At 37.7% G+C, this 19,839-nt stretch overlaps 2 protein-coding genes across 2 annotated transcripts; both read left to right on the forward strand.

Annotated features, from left to right (window-relative positions):
- Positions 1 to 926: 926 nt before the first annotated feature.
- LOC113246462 (olfactory receptor 4C12-like) lies at positions 927 to 1,862 on the forward strand. Its single transcript, XM_026487069.2, has one exon. It carries the CDS (start codon positions 930 to 932, stop codon positions 1,860 to 1,862), a length of 933 nt encoding a protein of 310 aa, XP_026342854.2. The 5' UTR covers positions 927 to 929.
- A 6,462-nt stretch (positions 1,863 to 8,324) lies between these two features.
- Positions 8,325 to 9,251, forward strand: LOC113246413 (olfactory receptor 140-like). Its single transcript, XM_026487024.1, has one exon. It carries the CDS (start codon positions 8,325 to 8,327, stop codon positions 9,249 to 9,251), a length of 927 nt encoding a protein of 308 aa, XP_026342809.1.
- The last annotated feature ends 10,588 nt before the right edge of the window (positions 9,252 to 19,839 follow it).

Genomic DNA, 19,839 nt, shown 5'->3' on the forward strand with positions numbered 1-19,839 from the left:
GGGGAAAGAGTGATCACAGGCACCCAGAACCCAGAAGGTCCATCTGAATGAATTCTGCCTCATTAGTCACCCAGTGGTCAACAGACCATAGGAGGGAACCAGGACAGTCAGTACCCTGACATCCTTTTCTTCCCACCTGCTTTCCTACATTCAGCTCCTACCACCTGTTGGTCAGAAGTAAGAGATCTGGTTGAAGCTGACCAGCAAAGCAGCTGCCCAGGGTGGACATATTGAGAGTAGACGTGAAGGGGTGGAAAGAATATATATAGTTCGTGTTCAAACTGTGTGTTCCACTTTTTTTCCTAAGTAAGTGAGTAAACACTTTCATTTTGGGAGTTAGTAGGAAAAAATAAAACACAGGAGAAATAAGTAAAAATCTTCCAACTTATTGATTTATTTAATACTTATTGCACACCACTATGAGTCAGACACTGAACCAAGTGGTGGGGCAAAGAGGTGAACAAGACAGATACAGGTCTACTCTGCCACTTATTTAAAGGGTTTTAGATGGAAAAAAAGGCTGAATTACACTTAATCTGTGTATTAAACCCACAGCTGTACAAATAGTTTTTTTAAAAAAAATATTTAATGAGTTCTTAACATTTCTAATTGGCTGAGAAGCAATCAGGTTAATTATATGGTGAGCTCCCTGTACCTGGATGTCCTCTAGCAAAGGCTCAGTGACCATTTGTCAGGTGATGAACCTTGTAAGAAGCTGAATTAGACGGTTTCAAAAATTCACTCTTTTTATAAAATAAAAAAAAAAGCATATTTCTTCTCTTTGGCATACCATGAAAAAATAGCTTATACTACTAAAATATTTTGGGCTTATCTAAAAGCCCAAAATATAAAGTCTTCATCACCTTGCTATTGGAAATCCTGTCTCTGCAGGTTGATTCTCCACTCCTGAATCCATCATCAGCATTGAAATGAAAGAAGACAAGATGAATGTGACTGAATTCATTCTAATGGGACTTACCCAGGATCGTCTGATGCAGAGAATTCTATTTCTGGTGTTACTTATCACCTACATTGTCACTGTCACAGGCAACCTACTCATTGTGGTTACTATAATTGTCAGCCAGGCTTTGGACTCCCCGATGTATTTCTTCCTGGCCTTCTTGTCTTTGATAGATGCATGCTATTCCTCTTCCATAATCCCTAAAATGCTGGCTGATCTGCTCTCTGATATAAAATCTGTTTCCTTCAGTGGCTGCATGACACAGCTCTTTACAGAACATTTCTTAGGAGCTTCAGAGATTGTCCTCCTTGTGGTCATGGCCTATGACCGCTATGTGGCCATCTGCAGACCTCTGCACTATGTGACCATCATGAACCACCACACACGCTGCCTCCTTGTGGGCGTGTGTTGGGCAGTGGGCTTTCTCCACTCCATTGGACAGATTCTGGTTACTTTCTGGCTCCCATTCTGTGGTCCCAACATCATGGATCACTTCATGTGTGACATTTTCCCGCTGATACAACTTGCCTGCACTGATACTTTCCTTGTTGGTCTCTTGGTTACTGCCAATGGTGGGGTAATTCCTTTGATCACCTTTGTGATGTTATTGGTATCCTATGTGGTCATCCTGTGCTCCTTGAAGACTCACAGCTCCGCAGGGAGGAAAAAGGCCCTTTCTACCTGTGGCTCCCACATCACAGTTGTTGTCTTGTTCTTCGTGCCCTGTATTTTTATGTATCTGCGACCAGTAGCTACTTTTCCCATGGATAAAGCCATAGCTGTATTCTATACTCTTATTACTCCCATGTTAAACCCTGTCATCTACACAGTAAGGAATACAGAGGTAAAAAATGCCATTAGAATGTTATTAAACAGGAATGCAATTTCAGATAATAAATGACCCAATACAAAGATTTTATTTCTATCGTGAACTTTACATTTTTATATTTTATTACTTTAAATCCCTTCCCATAACTCTCATGTGAGACAAAACCTCTGCAAGGTATGTATTAATATGATTGTTGCTCTTCTAAAGATGAAGGAAAATGAAATTCAAAACCATTAAATAACTAGCCCAATGTCAGTCAGAGCCAGTGTGCAGATCTGCTTTTTTCTAAATCCAAATCTGATGCTCTTTCAACCATTTCAAAGACTATTGGGGAAAAAAAAGCAGCATTTCATCAGAACCTCGCTTGTTTTGTAACAAACTTAAAAATGTGCCTTTCTAATTACAGAGTTGTATAATGGCTTGTGTATATCAGCAGTTGGTGCTCAGAAAGCTATATTGCTTACTGGCATACAGGACAGTGTGGAATATAGTTTAGAAAGAAGATACTTGCCAAGACGCTGTTGGCACACAGTTGATATACCTAATGTTTAAAGTTATATTTGGTTTCTTGTTCTGTTGAGTAAAAGTTGTCAGGAATTATAAAAATTAATTGTATTTAAACTGATGTGAAATTTTTTAAGTTTTCACATGGTCACAACTTATAAAATTGAATTCTAGTGTCCTTACTGAAAATCAGAAGGGTTAAATAACTAGATCATAGAACATATAAGTCAGTCTTGTGACCAAATATTCTTACTCCCCATCCTGTGATATTTTCCTTATATAGGGGGCTGGGACTGGTATTTGATTATGATTTGGTCTAAAAACATATTTTTTTATTATATGCTATAGGATGTGACACTTTATTAGAATAATAATCATTAGTACAATCAAATGCAAGTGTTTTTCAAAACATACAGTAAAACATATTTTTAAAACACTTTTACTATTAAAAATCTGGCTTTGCATTTAGTTCTTAAATCTGAACTCCTCTCTGGAAACTGCGTTAGGAAATCATTTATAAGGGATATGAGAAAACAGGAATCATTACAGTTGACAAAGAAAGTATTTCTCAGCTAAACAACTTACTTATATGCCTTTGTTGTGAATCAATTTTGGCTCTTTTCAAAAATAAAGTTTTAAAAAAACGAAGACTGTTACCAAAATAAAAATGTATATGCATATCATAAATGTGCTTACAGCTTCCTTTTTTTTTTTTAAAGATTTTATTTATTTATTTTAGAGGGAGATAGAATGAGCAGGGAGAGAGGCAGAGGGAAAGAGAGAATCTCAAGCAGACTCCCCACTGAGCGTGGACCCCAATGAGGGATTCAATCTCATGATCCTGAGATCATGACCTGAGCCCAAATCAAGAGTTGGCTGCTCCAATGACTGAGACACCCAGGTGCACCTGTAGCTTCTTATTTTAGCATAAAGATCCAGCCTCCTACCTCATGGGTACCATATGTTTTATTGAAAAAAGTCAGTTGATTCCATGATGTAACAATATTTAAAAAGCATATTATGTTTATGAAAATGTAGAGTAAAAACATCAGCTTCAGGATCAGGAGACATGGTCTTATTTCTCACTATGCCATCATAACTTTCTGTGACACAAAACAGCTCTCCCTATTTCTACCAGTAGTTTACTTAGGTAATTTAGCAGGTATTTCCAAGTTCTGTGATTCTGCCTATGCCAATATTTTTATTATAAATACCGTTATATTTGTTTCTACTTCAGTTAGAAGAAGTAAAATTGGAAGAGTTATGAGACCATGGCTCATCTCCTCAAATCTTTCCATTAGTGATAAACAACTTAGAAGATGTCCTTCTGAGCTGAAAGGGTCTGTGGATTGGTCTAGGACAATACGAGTCGGCTACTTTGAATGTTCCTCTCCTTACTGAAATGTATGAAGCTGTCCATAAGAAGAACACCTTGGCAGGTAGCTGATTTTTATGAAATTAGTCCCTGAACACATCAAACATCAAACCATATCTCAATTAGTTTCTGACCAGCTGTGATATGATTGATATCTAATGTCTTCTTTCATTCTGGTTTACCCTTCTAGTTTGAAACTCTGTGTGTTATCTCTCTAGGGCTACCAGCCACTCTGTCTTCAGATTTATATTCTGGAAATAGACTTCCCTGGTATAGCTCCAGGAACTTCTCTTTTGAACACTTACTTTCATGGCCAAGCCTCAGTGATTTAGATTTAACTCTGTTCTTTTTTCATTTCATGCTACTTTAGGCTTTGTGAGAGGGGGGCTAGACTAGAAGGTGTAGAGTTCTAAAGCAATCTCTCTAGCAACCACTGTAACTAAGTAGAGGCTGGATGACCACTTAATGGGCAACGTGAATGGATGCAATCTTTCCTGCTAATGGGTATGATGACGTTTTAAGTACATGCTAATTCTCTGATCTGACTCTGGTTTTCATTTAAGAGTTGAAAGACAAGTTCAAGACATTTTCATAGGTGACACTTTAGCAAAATGCATATTCCTTATAACTCTTTAGTTTCCAATCCTCATTCAAACTTTCTTTGGCATCTGCCATCACAACTGTTACCATGGCACTATAATACTCAAGTGTCTAATCAAACTGGGTTTAGTTGGTCTCAGTTATCTTAAACTATTTTCCCTCATGACATGTGTTGCTCACAGTGACCACGTTCTCTTGAGCCAATCCAGAGTTATGTACAATTTCTTTTTCTTTTTAATAAAGAAAGCATATTTGAACATGGGTGAGAGTGATTCTAGAATGGCATTCTCAATTACTGTCTTATATTTCCTTGTTATGAACTGTGAATACTGATGCTTATTTCTCTTCTCTTTCACAGGGATATTATGTGATTAAATTTAAATGACTGAAATAAATGCATTTTATCATCTCTGAATATGAGAGAATGGAATTATTTTCATTATTATCATGCTAATTTAATTTCAGAATTGGCACAAGTAACAACTACTTTGAAGTAAGCTTTAGCTGGTGTGAAGTGCCAATATTATAACGGGATTTAAACTATCACTTAATGTACACAACGATATTTAAAAATTATCACCATGAATGCTAGGTCAATCAAAAAACACAAAATATTATAATGGAAATTTAAAAAATCAGATCGTTATCCCCCTAAATGCTTAATTTACACAATACCAAATATGGAAACTGTATTAAACTCATTTTTATCAAGCATACAAATTCATAAGTGGTTGACTTGGTTTTTTGCTCTTGTCATGGAGTTTTGTCTTCACACAGACTGAAGGAAGGAATTAAACATTAAAGATGAATGCTATAAAACTTCTCCTCTGATGTTCAGTTAAGTTACGTGAAATAATTGGGTTGTTGGCAAGATCTAGTAATGATGGTGACATACCCCTGAGGTCTAATTAGCCACAGCCAAGAAACTTCACAGAATGTGCCTACAAACAGGGTACACGGTCATGCCTGTGAGGCTCGAGAGAAAGGTGCCATTTATAAATCAACAAAGACACTTAATGGAGCTGGGTGAGTTGGCATCTTCAACCTTTAAACCTTATTTATTTCTTGGTGAACTAACAGCTGCCTGGAAACCTGGCCATGAAGCTATGCCAGACAAGTTCATAGGTGAGATACATTTTTTTTTCCCAGAAAAATCATACAGTTACAGAATCTTAGGTTTAAATGCATCTTACAGATCATATAATCACCTCTCACACTCCACAGATCTGAGGGTTAAATCTCTTCAGGAGGTCAAGCATCACAATAAACAAAATCAACCACATACCACCAATTTAGAAGTAAAAATATTTTGGGGTCTTTTTTCTTATTGATATATATTTCAATTAGTTAGAATCATGTTATATATTCAAATTTGCATCCAAACTTTCACCCACCTATTATTACAACATAATAACTCTCCTTTGGCATTGTGCAATTTTTAAAAACATCTCTAAAAACAGCACATTATTCGAAGGGGTGCACTATATTTTACGTATCTGTTTCTCTAATGTTGGACATTATGTGCAGTTTCTAATTTTCCATAGCTCTTAATAATTATGTTGAACAGATATGTACATAATGATTTTTCTCTTTTAAAAATATTTTTCTTTGGGTTTTATTCCTAGCAAGAATATTGTGGAGTCAAGGTTAAAGGACAAAACAATTTCTATTTCTTCATAGCTATTTCTAAATCACCCATTACATCTTATTCTTTTTTTTTTTTTTAAGATTTTATTTATTTATTTGACAGAGATAGAGACAGCCGGGGAGAGAGGGAACACAAGCAGGGGGAGTGGGAGAGGAGGAAGCAGGCTCATAGCTGAGGAGCCTGATGTGGGGCTCGATCCCATAACGCCGGGATCACGCGCTGAGCCGAAGGCAGACGCTTAACCGCTGTGCCACCCAGGCGCCCCAACATCTTATTCTTTTTTAAAAAAATTTTTACTATGTTATGTTAGTCACCATACAGTACATCCTTAGTTTTTGATGTAGTGTTCCATGAGTCATTGTATGCGTATAACACCCAGTGCTCCATGCAATACGTGCGCTCCTTGATCCCCATCACCGGCCGAGCCCATCCCCCCACGTCCCTCCCCTCTGAAACCCTCAGTTTGTTTCCCAGAGTCCATATAACGACATCTTATTCTTAGTTTATGTACACTATACTCTCTTCTGATCTGTTGGGGGAGTGCACCTCAGAATAAGGGAATGCAATGAAGCTGCTCCCCTTTTCACACATGAGTAAAGTTTTCATTTTGGATAATTAAACAATAACATTCTTTGTCCATTTATCTTCACAAGGAAAAGAAATATTTTCTTGAAAAGTACATTTCATTATATTTATGTTTCCTCCTTTGTTTCCTTTGGGAACTATATGTCCCCAGATGTCCTCATTGTATTGGTAATGCAATATCCTGCAACCAAGCATGATGGGTGACGGATGCTATGGGAGGATGGGAAAAGGGCATGAGAAGGCATACAGGAGAAACATAAAGGAGCGGAGGGATCTCATGAATGAATGCACTGCTGCTGTTTGGTAGTAAAGTGTTGGGGAGGGGATTACTAAAGGCATTTAAACAGGGACAATTTTTATGATGTTATGTGGACAAACATACATTTATACACATAGGATGTGTGCAATAATTGTTGAATGAATGAACATTTAATAGGCACTTAGAGTAAGTAGTAGATTATGTATTTGTGTGTGTGTATATGTATATATGTATGTAGGTAGGTAGTATATTATCTGTGTTACCTAACAGACTATTTCTTTCTGTTCTCCACATTAAAGTTCTATTTTTAAAACTTTTAAAATAAGGGTTTCCTTTGCTTGATAGATCCTCATGTATTGAACACCCATCCAGGAGTTTTTATCCTGTTCTACTGAAGCTGTCCCTTTACCGAATGTGGTTATGCTAAATTGTATGTGGAACAGAATGTCGAAGAATAAAAAATAGTAACTAATGAACACTCTAAAAATCTTGAAAGTAAAATGACCCAGGAACGTATTCTTTCCTAGAAGCAATTAATATTTTTCATATTCACCCTATAAATTGTGTCAGAAACTATTAAACTAGAATGCAGCTTTTCTCTTCAGAAGGTTATTTATGTTTCTCATAGGAAAAACAGAGTGGGAGGACAAGAGTGCTTGGATACCTAGGTTTATGGGTTGGGGAGGTGAGTGCATTCTTACCCGTGGAGATGCAGGAAGTGTGGCAATTCACCAAGCATTTATTCATTACCTAACAGGCACCAGACACTGCAGACTTTGTGCCAGATACTGTGGTAGGCACAGTGAATAAACACAGGCACAATATATATGTTATGGTAGGTACCAGGGAGGGCGTGTCACCGATGACTTGTATATTTCCCATTTTATTTTATTTATTTATTTATTTTTAAATCATTTTTATTTTGTTATATTAGTCACCATACAGTACATCCCCAGTTTTTGATGCAATGTTCCATGATTCATTATTTGCGTATAACACCCAGTGCACCATGCAATATGTGCCCTCCTTAATACCCATCACCAGCTTATCCCAATCCCCCATATTTCTCATTTTAAACCACCTGCTTATGACGGACACTTATTGACCATGTCTTTCTTTCCACAATGAGAGCTGAGGGTTCGAATGTAAATTCCCTTTACAAAATACATGTGAGAGTTAACAGTCTGGAAGCTCACAGACACAGGATGGCTCAGAATCATGGGACACTGAGACAACTTAGCAAAGTCACGTAGAGTCGGAACCAGGAAAATCCCAATCTCATGTTTATAGCCCAGTGTTTTCTCAGTAAATTTACATAACACAGGTTGTGCTATGGGTGTTCATAGGTGGCAGGTATGAGGTATCTGAGGAGATGGAAAGCACTGAGGAGGAAGTAAGAAAGAACTGAAACAAATGTTGAGGCAAGGAGTGGCCAGGACATGCTCCGCAGTTAGTCACTGTTTTTGTACAATGAAATTCAGACTACAATCCTTTCATGGATAATCGGTATCTCTCTTTATCCCTTTTAGGGAATTCAGGCCCCAGAAAAGTGTTACTTCCTGAATGGATCGCCTCACACCTCCCAACAATGTGACTGAATTTATTCTCTTGGGACTCACGCAGAATCCACACTTGCAGAAAATACTCTTCCTGGTCTTCTTGTTCATTTTTCTGTTTACTGTGCTGGCCAATCTGCTCATTGTCATTACCATCTCCCTCAGCCCCACACTTTCAGCTCCCATGTATTTCTTTCTCACTTACTTGTCCTTTATAGATGCCTCCTACACCTCTGTGACCACCCCCAAAATGATCATTGACCTGCTGTACCAGAGGAGAACCATCTCCTTGGGTGGCTGCCTGACTCAGCTTTTCGTGGAGCACTTCCTGGGAGGATCAGAGATCATCCTTCTCATTGTCATGGCCTACGATCGCTATGTAGCCATCTGCAAGCCCCTGCACTACACGACCATCATGAGACAGGGGCTCTGCCACCTCCTGGTGGTGGTGGCCTGGATAGGGGGCATCCTGCATGCCACCGTGCAGATTCTTTTCATGATCAGCTTGCCCTTCTGTGGTCCCAATGTCATTGACCACTTCATGTGTGATCTCTTCCCTCTACTGAAACTTGCCTGCAGTGATACCTACATGTTGGGAATGGTGGTGGCAGCCAACAGTGGAGCCATGTGTTTGCTCATTTTTTCCATGCTACTCACCTCCTACATAGTCATCCTTCGCTCCCTGAAATCCCATGGCTCTGAAGGTCGGCGCAAAGCCCTCTCAACATGTGGCTCCCACTTTACTGTAGTTGTACTCTTTTTTGTGCCTTGCATATTCACCTACATGCGTCCTGTGGTCACCTACCCTGTGGACAAACTGGTGACTGTGTTCTTTGCAATCCTCACTCCCATGTTAAATCCTATCATTTACACAGTGAGAAACACTGAGGTGAAAAATGCCATGAGGAGTCTATTGAAGAGGTGGATAACTTAGGCTGTTCCTAATGCCAACAAAGGGATGGTGTATATAAATAGGGAGGATTATATCTGTCACACAGTGTGAAAGAGAATGGATAAATTTTGCAGATCACTGACTGAAAAAAAAGTCCCACATACTAACATTGATTAAGCACTTGACAGTGGCTAGGCTCTTTGATTGGTGCTTTTGATAGTTTTTGATGTACTTTACCAAAGCCTCAATGTTCATAGATTCAGGAAAAGAATACAAAGAACAACTATAAATCCCTAGTTTGGTTATTCTAGAGTATGTTTTTCTCCAGAGTCTTATACTACTTTATTAAACTTTTCATATGTACAGTACTTGGATGAAATTGTTTTTTTCATGCGACTTTTTTTTTTCACCTATGCTAAAGCAAACAAGAGAATAGAAATTCTTAGGTAGGTATATGTGGAGGGGACAGTTGAGGAGTGAAAAAGTGACTGCTGATTTTTTTAGCCCTAGAATGTGCAAAAGGAAAGACACCTACAAAAGGACGAGAATAATTCATAACCTGTTTCTAGTTTGGGGTTTTTCTTGGCACAAAAAATAAACCAGAGATTTTGAAATTACTCTCAATTTGGTCTTATTTTTTTTTTAATGTCCTTATGACTCACAGTTTTTTTACTATAAGGAAATTTTTAAATTTTTCCTTACCAAATCTTGAGCCATTTGACGCAACAACACTAAAGATTGTTTTATTTAACCTCAACAATAGGGCATATGATTAGGTTCTAAAGCTTTTGCTCTGAGGAGTGATACATACATTTATATTAAAGGAACATTTTATTATTTGTCCAGCATATTCACCTCAGGTGATTTATCCACGTGCAAAATTTGTAATTCCAATATTACTGTCCTCATTTTACAGAGAAGCAAATAGGCAATGAGAGAGGCTTACTAAATCACTTGCCTCAGGTCACATGTCTATGAGTATAGCTACAAAATTCAAATCCAGGTCTTCTAGATCTCAGTCCTATTTTCTTTCAAATAAAACACACTTGCCTGAAAGATTTATGTCTATAGATAAGAAATTTTTTGTCCATCTTATGATTCGTTTTGTCCTTTAAGAAAGATGGTGTCAAATTTGCTGTAGTCTTTTCTCACATGTAGAGACATATTTAAGCAACCACACTCCTCTGCGCACATGGAAAAGATCAGGACATTCTACATAACTACATTACAGTTTCTGAAACTCTGAATATAACCCTCCAACATGTGTTACCTCTAACAAATACCCCTTTCTCTTACTCACTGGTCATCTGGAGCTGTTTCTTAATTGACCATATACGAACGCCAGAACATGGTATACCCGTTCTTGGGGATGACTGCATATCCTAGCTTAGGCATGGCTGTCTCAAATCATAAGACATAGAAACTGTTCCCAGAATGTCTAGACCTGGAAGATGAATTAACATCTATTAAAAATGATCCAGTTTGCATTTACTGGTGAGAATTAGACATTTCAACAGAATCTAGTCGAAATAATGTGTGGTTTATTTTGACAGTTAGATAGGAGATAAGGGTAAGCCAAAGGTAAGGATAGGAAAAGTATTGAGTAAATATTGTTTCTACTTTAAGACAAAAGGAAAGATTTGAAGATGGAAGCAATGGCCAACAATTGTGTCTTAGAGGTATCTGATGTGAGAAGATTAAAGAGAAACACATTATAAATTGTCAACAGCAAAGTTGGAAGGCATAAGAACTGAAAGGAGAACTGTAAGGCAGTCTGATGTTCTCAGTAGATAGAGTCTTTGCTGGTTTGTGAACAATTTAAAGGAATGTTAAGATATTCCTTTGCAAAGAATCTTATTATCAAGATTCTCTCCTGAAGGCCAAATGCCATCTGATTATTTCTGATACTTAAAACAACATGGAAGTAAGTATATTTACTCTGAAAAATTGATAAGATGAAATATTTGGATCTGTTGTACAAGGATACCTTGGTTTATATGGACTTTATTTAATTAATTAATTAATTTTAGAGAGAGAGATCAAACAGGTGTGTGCCTGCGGGATTTGGGGGGAGGAGCAGAGGGAGAGGGAGAGAATTTTTTTTTAATAATAATTTTTTATTATGTTATGTTAGTCACCATACAGTATATACTTAGTTTTTGATGTAGTGTTCCACGATTCATTGTTTGCATATAACACCCAGTGCTCCGTGCAATATGTGCCCTACTTAATACCCATCACAGCCTATCCCATCCCCCCACCCTCCTCCCCTCTGAAGCCCTCAGTTTGTTTCCCAGAGTCCAAAGTCTCTCATGGTTCATTCCCCCTTCTGTTTACCTCTCTTTCATTCTTCCCTTCCTTCTCCTAACGATCTTCTTGCTATTTCTTATGTTCCATAAATGAGTGAAACCATATGATAATTGTGTTTCTCTGCTTGACTTATTTCACTCAAAATAATCTCCTCCAATCCCGTCCATGTTGCTGCAAATGTTGGGTAATCATTCTTTCTGATGGCTGAGTAGTGTTCCATTGTATATATGGACCACATCTTCTTAATCCAGTCATCTGTTAAAGGGCATTTCGGCTCCTTCCACAATTTAGCTATACTGGACAATGCTGCTATGAACATTGGGGTGCATATGGCCCTTCTCTTCACTACATCTGTATCTTTGGGGTAAATACCCAGTGGTGCAATTGCTGGATCATAGGGTAGCTCCATTTTTAACTTTTTAAGGGACCTCCACAGTGTTTTCCAAAGTGGCTGTACCAACTGGCATTCCCACCAACAGTGTAAGAGGGTTCCCCTTTCTCCACATCCTCTCCAACATTTGTTGTTTCTTGCCTTGTCCATTTTTGCAATTCTAATTGGCATAAGGTGGCATCTCAATGTGGTTTTGATTTGAATTTCCCTGATAGCTAATGATTTTGAACATTTTTTCATGTGTCTGTTAGCCATTTGTATGTCTTCATTGGAAAAGTGTCTGTTCATATCTTCTGCCCATTTTTTTGATTTGATTATTTGTTTCTCATGTATTGCGTTTGAGAAGTTCTTTGTAGATCTTGGATACCAGTCTTTTATCTGTAGTGTCATTTGCAAATATCTTCTCCCATTCTGTGGGCTGCCTCTTAGTTTTTTGACTGTTTCCTTGGCTGTGCAGATGCTTTTTATCTTGATGAAGTCCCACAAGGTCATTTTTTCTTTTTTCTCTTGCCTTTGGAGATGTGTCATGAAAAAGGTTGCTGTGGCCGATGTCGTAGACGTTGCTGCCTATGTTCTCCTCTATGATTTTGATGGATTCCTGTCTCACACTGAGGTCTTTTCATCCATTTGGAGTTTATCTTTGTGTATGGTGTGAGAGAGTGGTTAAGTTTCATTCTTTTGCATGTAGCTGTCCAATTTTCCCAGCACCATTTATTGAAGAGACTGTCTTTTTTCCTGCTTTATTAAAGATTAGTTGCCCAAAGAGCCGAGGGTCCATTTCTGGGTTCTCTATTCTGTTCCATTGGTCTATGTGTCTGTTTTTGTGCCAGTACCATGTTGTCTTTGTGATCACAGCTCTGTAGTATAGCTTGAAATCCGGCAACGTGATGCCCCCAGATTTGTTTTTCCTTTTCAACAATTCCTTGGCAATTTGGGGCCTTTTCTGGTTCCACACAAATTTAAGGGCTGTTTGTTGCAGTTCGTTGAAAAATGTCATTGGTATTTTGATCAGGATGGCATTGAAAGTGTAGATTGCTCTGGGTAGCATAGACATTTTAACTATGTTAATTCTTCCAATCAATGAGCATGGGATATTTTTCCATCATTTTGTGTCTTCTTCAATGTCTTTCAAGAGCGATTTGTAGTTTCTAGAATATAGATCCTTTATGTCTCTGAGTAAGTTAATTCTGAGATAATGTATGATTTTTGGTGCTATTGTAAATGGAATTGAATTCCCTAATTTCTCTTTCTTCAGTCTCATTGTTCATGTATAGAAATGCAACTGATTTCTAAGCATTGATTTTGTATCCCGCCACATTACTGAATTGCTCTATAAGTTCTAGTAATTTGGGGGTGGAGTTTCCACATGAGGTAGAGAATCCTATGCAAGTTCCATGCCCAGAACGGAGCAGCATATATGGACTTTTAGTTCAGAAAAAATATCAGGCATTAAGTGAGGGTGTGTGCTAACTCTTATTGAAGCCTATGAGGCAGACATTTTGATAGTGCTTTATACGCTTTAAGTCTCTTAAAGTAATAAGTCTTAATAGATAAATCTTTATACCATTTATGCAAAGAAATGAGACTGAATAAAGGTTAAGCATCAATATCTAGTCTTTTAGACTCTGCCTTTTCTACTCTTCCCACTTCACAGTAGTCCTTGCTACCATGATATAAAAATACCAAAACATAGAACTGCTCATTGACTACAATGTGAAGACTGTCCTTGAGGCATTCTGTCCTTTTTTTAGGGTTCACTCTTCTCTTCAGCTCTCCCCTGAGCTCTGCTTCCCAGGCTACTTGTACTCTCTTGATTCTTCTTGTGTTAGAGAAAAGCCACTTGATGTCCTCATTTCCACAGATCTATTTCCTTTCATGGACATTGTGAAAAGTGGGATGTAATGGACTCAGGAAATGCAATTCAATTTTTTGCATTACAAAAATAGTGACACAAGGATGAGAGAGATAACGGAAGGAAAAATAACTCAAATGTTGAGGAGACTGATAGTCTGGGTATGAGGGTAACACGTTGAAGAGCTGAATGTCATTTCTATAGGGCTTTTTCTACTGCTAGTCCATAGTGTTAACATTTATTATTTGAAAAATGGTGGTTCCAAAGTCAATTAAGTGTAGGAAGTTCCTATTTCATTTATTCACAAAATACTGTTTAGTGCCTACAGTGTGCCAGAGAGTTCTGGGGGCTTGGTAGAAAGTGTTGAATAATACAAACAGAGGTTGTGTTTGTATGGAACTTAAACTCCAGTGGGGAGCAGATGGTTAATAAGCAAATTAACTCATGAGTGAAAAATATAATTGTGTTAGTAAGAATGATGAAAAACATTTTATTGAGGGGGTGGTGCAAAAGAGAAGAATTGGATATAGATGTGTATGGTTGTTTGAAGCACAGCTAGAATTTTAGTTATGCTCAAGTTTGATCACATTATTTTCCCCCACCCTGTTCTTTCTATAAGTAGGTTATCTAACACATGCATTTGCAGTGGGCACTGGGAAGTATGTTGTAAATGTATCATATTGATATTTATCACTATTGAACTTGGAAAAAGAATGGAAGCTATAACCACAAATATTTCTAGAATGAAAACATGTTACTTGGAGGGCACATATTGCATGGTGCACTGGGTGTTATACGCAACTAATGAATCATCGAACTTTACATCAGAAACCAGGGATGTACTGTATGGTGACTAACATAATATAATTAAAAAAACATTAAAATAAAAAAAAGAAAACATGTTACTTGGGAATACTAATTGTTATGGAGTGAGAAAGATTTGAGTCCTTATTTTTTCTAGCTGAGGTACATTTTTTAAATCCTTAATAGCACCAACTCTCCTGCAGTTAGATGTGACACAATTTTAATAGTAGTCTTAAAAGATGAAGGGGACACCAGGCTAAGTGAGAAATATTTGGTCCCAGGACTTGCCTGGTGTATTGACTTTTCTTTATCTATGTCACTAGGTAGATGGATTGTTCTAAGGCCATTCTGTTACTGAAGCAGAGAGCTTACTTGTGGAGCAGATAATTGAATGGTTAATGCCAGGATATGGTGGTGTGTTTGTGGAGCACCAGCCTGGCCTGGATCCAGTGAATATCTGCCCTTGGGAAAGGGGGATCACTGTAGGGATGGATAGGAATTCACTGGTATGGTGATTAGCTCCTCAGTCAGTAGAGACACAGCCTCCAGGGCATGCAGTTGGAATGATGCAAGTCTGCACATTTTGAAATTCTGTGCCATTTGAAAAGAGCACCCTGTCCTCTTTTAGCTCAAATCTATTATGTGAAGGAGAACATCTTATTAATGGTGTTTCTTCTAAGATGGGGATTGGAAACTGTTTAGAAGTTAAGCTCAAAATACAGCCAAATGGTGGGCACAGTTCCATGAATGATTTGTAAATAGCTTATCTGACTGTCTTTTTTTTTTTTTTTTTTTTGGCAACCTTTCCTATTTAGATGAAATTTGAATTCTTCTGCCATCTACAAGGTTTGTTTCTTACTTAAGTCCTTGGACACTTAGAGCATCTCTTTTAAATATTTCTTTTAAAAATCATTAGAAAGTCTGGCCTTATCAAAATAACCCCATTAAGGGCTTAGATGATTTGTTCCCAGTGCACGTCCTGATTTACTTGGATCTGCTGAGTGGAAACTCTAATAAGTAATGATCTATAGCTCTTTTGTTGATGAAAGTTCGTGTAAGTACATCCTGGATGTGGCCAGAACTTTGGTTACCTTGACACTATCCTGGAAAATTTACATGTACAATGTCTGCCTTCTACTTACTGGGACCATCAGGCAACTGGCTTTTAGAGGTTGCAAGGATGACATCAGGTTGTTTTGGAGGTAACTTTACAAGTTACTTGAGTATTAAACATGTTCTTATTAATTTGAACAACTATTTTTTAAATTGGTGAAATAATCGAATCACTTTACATACATGCGTAAGTATGTATGTACGTATATTAAGTATAATTATAGTTAAAATGTGTCAGTAGTTCACCTGTTTTGTCTATACACACAAATTGTGGCTTCGAGTTGGAAAGCCTTAAGCTATCAACACATTTTGGCTGGATTTACTTTAATCTCCTTTTACAAATTATCAAAATTTAAGTGTCTGCCTAATCCAGGTCATAAGATTAGCAACTGTAAGAATGTGTTTGTGTTTTAGGGATGTGCTCGTAGGAAGAGGAGGAAGAAGAATAGCTGGTATGTGTAAGGTGACTTTAGAGCGATTTTTATGTTTCCTTCCTTTCATGCAACTCTGTATGTGTATGTGCGTGTGCGTGTGTGTGTGTGTGTGTGCGTGTGCGTGTGCATGCACACACATGCATACGTAAGTATATGTATATATATTGTATGTTTCTGCTTTCTTCTTGTACCAAGTTCCTTTGACTTTGATTTTTCTACTAATCACCTTGAGAAAGGTGTTTTTATTTCTATTTTAATTAATGATACTTCAAATGTTTGGCTTTCATTTGTAATGGAAAGAAGAATTAACTTTAAATATATATTTGTTTATATAAAAACACACACATTAATTTATGAGTAGCTCTGTTCACAGTGGGGTGTTGGTGTTGGTGCTGAAGGTGATGGTGATGATTTGCTCAGGGTGGTGTGGTGAAATCAAGAAAGGTTGTTCAGGGATCCAGCCCCCTCCCTCAGGAAACATTCCAAGAGAACATAAAGTTTTGTATCTTCAGTGGTATAGTAATTTACAATCCAGAAAGGTGCTATTGAAGATAATTCCATCTCCACTCATCTCTCAAGGAAAGCAAAATGAATTAAGACGTCTTACTGACAAAAATAATCCTCTTAAAGCTATTGATTAGAGAAAGATTCTATTAATGATGCATATACTCTGGAGACAGATATTCTGAAGAACAAAGAGTTATCAATTGCTCATTAAAAATGACATCCAGTGGTATTCTTAAACACATTGCTATCACCTTCTTGTGGTCCAGGATTTTATTGAAGAAATTATTAGACTCTATAAGAAATTCACACACTTAGGAATATGCACGAGCCGTAGAGTTGGCTTCCTGGATTCAAATCCAAGTTCTATTGCTTACTAACTGTGTACTCTTTTTTTTTTTTAAAGATTTTATTTATTTATTTGACAGAGATAGACAGCCAGCGAGAGAGGGAACACAAGCAGGGGGAGTGGGAGAGGAAGAAGCAGGCTCATAGCGGAGGAGCCTGATGTGGGGCTCGATCCCACAACGCCAGGATCACGCCCTGAGCCGAAGGCAGATGCTTAACCGCTGTGCCACCCAGGCGCCCCTAACTGTGTACTCTTAAGCAGTTAATTATTCTGCTTTTACTCAGTCATGAAATATGTCTAAACATAGCTAGATGTGAGAGTCAAATGAGAAAACATGTATCAAGTACTAGCAAAATATCTAGAACATAGCACATACTAAATAATTTATGATTACTATTTTGATATGATATCTGTGTATAGACTGTCTCTACATAGATATTACATTGCATAAATCTATGCAGTCAATTTACTTTAGCTTCATCTGGAGACCAATCATATACTTTTTAAGTCATTGATAAAATTCTATGAATGAATGATCAAACGCAAATTGAAGTGAGATATGATTTTTTAATCTTATCATTTGTTTAATATAATCAAGACTGATAATATTTAATGTGAGTAAAGCTGCAGGGAAAACTACATTTTAAAACACTATTGATGAGAATGAAAGATGCTTCAGGATTTGGGGAGAACAAAGTTAAGAAGCAATATTTGGGCCCCATGGTTCAATGCTGCTTCTGTTGGATGAATTCAATTTCAAGGATTTAATTAAATTTAATTAGATGTGTACTGTGTACACAGCACAGCATTAGAAATTGGTGAAAATAGAATAAATGAGCTCTCCTTAAGCATCCACACGAGGAGATAAAACCAATCTGAAATTAAGTAAAAAATTGGCAAGTTAGGCAATTGAATTATTGCTGATATGCACCCAATATGGGTATTTTAACAAATATCCCAGATGTTGGTGGTGAAAGGGGCACTGAGGTAGAAGTAAGGCAGTAGGGAAGAAGAATGGATTTCTTGACAACAGATGGCATTGGCAGAGGCAGGAGGAAGTCAGGAGTTTAGAGGAATAGAAAATAATCATGAATATTTAGTTAGTGTTCCCCAAACATTCTCATGCAGGTACTTCCTTTGATGCTCGTGAAATTATTGTTAGGCAGGGTGTATAATTCTTAGAGAGGCTGCAGAAGCTGGTGGTTAGTAGTCTGTGCTTTGACCTTGGTCAACGGCTCACCCAAAGTGCACAGGCTCTCCAAGCATTATCCACTGCATCAGAAAATCAAGGCAATACTGGTTCCTGTCTCATATGGCTTTTGTGGGACTTAAAAGAGGAAATCATGAAGCTCTTAGCACAGTACCCTCAAATAATAAGTCCATGACACATACTAACTTTAATGGCTATTACACTGTTTTATTTTTGCAGGACTGAAGATTATATTAAGTCAGTAAGTGGCGTGAGTGGGACAGAGATCTAAGTCTGCTTGCTCTGAACCCATGGCCTCTCCTACTGGTCTTCATTGACTGAGGTCTGTGTTCTGGTAGTAAGACATGGACTTGACTGCTGTGGGAGGGAGACATTAAAAAATATGAAGTTGATTAGTTATGGGCAAAGTCTTGAATGTCAGACTGAGGTACGTATTAGTAGCCAAAAAGAACTGTGATGAATTTATAGATTTTAAGACAGAAGGGGCATTACTATCTATTCTAGTGTGTTATGCTTTAAAATATTTTAAGTCCTCAGATGGCTTAAAGATCATCTTACATGGAAGTATGAACATTCCTTGCAGGTAGGGATGGAACTGCTGTGTTTGAAAGGGACAGAGTCCCTGAGCTGGCTTCTTTGAACTTCTAGCATGCCACTCATCTACCACAAATGCCTCTTCTCCAGATGAGGAAACGGAGGCCCAGTGTGGTGAGAAATGTCACAACACATCCTAGGAGTTAGAGGAATAATTTGAAATAAAACCCAGTTATCCTGATTCTGAGACTATGTTCCTTCTACTTCTACTTCTACTTCTACTTCTACTTCTACTTCTACTTCTACTTCTACTTCTACTTCTACTAGTTCCTTCTGCTAAAGCACTTTTGAAGTTCTTGAGCTGGAGGTTGGGGTTAGCCCATATTGTAGATTGCAAACAGTGTCCTGGTAGCTGTGTACCTTGTTTAGTAAAAGGGATAATATGAAGAACGTGTCTTTGGGTATATAGAGGAGTCTTGCAGAACCTTATTTTATATTCTCAGTTAAAATAGTGGTCTCTAATGTATTCCCACCAAGTGGCAGACAGCCTCTGCCTAAGGATCCATAGCCAGGAGAAGTTCGCTACTGGAACGGTACTTTCACTGTATCATTTGGCTGCAGTAACACTTGTATTTAGCTGATTGAAACCACTGTTCACTCCTTCAGGACTACAGTGCCATAGTTAAGAGTTTGTGTCTCAAAAGAAGATTCTTAATCTCCAATCATTTTAGATGAGATGCTCAATGTCTCCAAACGTCAGTTCTGTCATCCTCAAGAAGGAATTTGTGACAACACCCACCTCATGTGATATGAAAAATAATTGCTATGATGCATGTAGCAGACCAATACCTTGCTGGTACATAGTGAGTGAAAAATAAAAGTTGTTTCATTGATGTTTTGATTATTTTTTAGAATCCTTTGTTTCATCTGAGGCACTCCTTCACAAGGAAACATGGGAGGAATGACATACTGATTCAGGCTCCTATGCAGGGATGGATCTGGGTCTTCCTGGAGCAGCAAAGGAGGCAAAGTTTTATTTTCTTTAATCAGCATATCTGGAAAATTATTAGAATCTTGGAGCCTTAGTTAAAGATTATAACTTCTAGTTTCAGGATTGCATTATATATGT

This window comes from Ursus arctos, unplaced genomic scaffold (genome assembly GCF_023065955.2).
Source record: "Ursus arctos isolate Adak ecotype North America unplaced genomic scaffold, UrsArc2.0 scaffold_23, whole genome shotgun sequence".
NCBI classification, from domain to species: domain Eukaryota; kingdom Metazoa; phylum Chordata; class Mammalia; order Carnivora; family Ursidae; genus Ursus; species Ursus arctos.

Bases quoted from the DNA above. Each gene is read 5' to 3' on its own strand.
- LOC113246413 (XM_026487024.1), top strand. From the start codon at position 8,325: ATGGATCGCCTCACACCTCCCAACAATGTGACTGAATTTATTCTCTTG.
- LOC113246462 (XM_026487069.2), top strand. From the start codon at position 930: ATGAAAGAAGACAAGATGAATGTGACTGAATTCATTCTAATGGGACTT.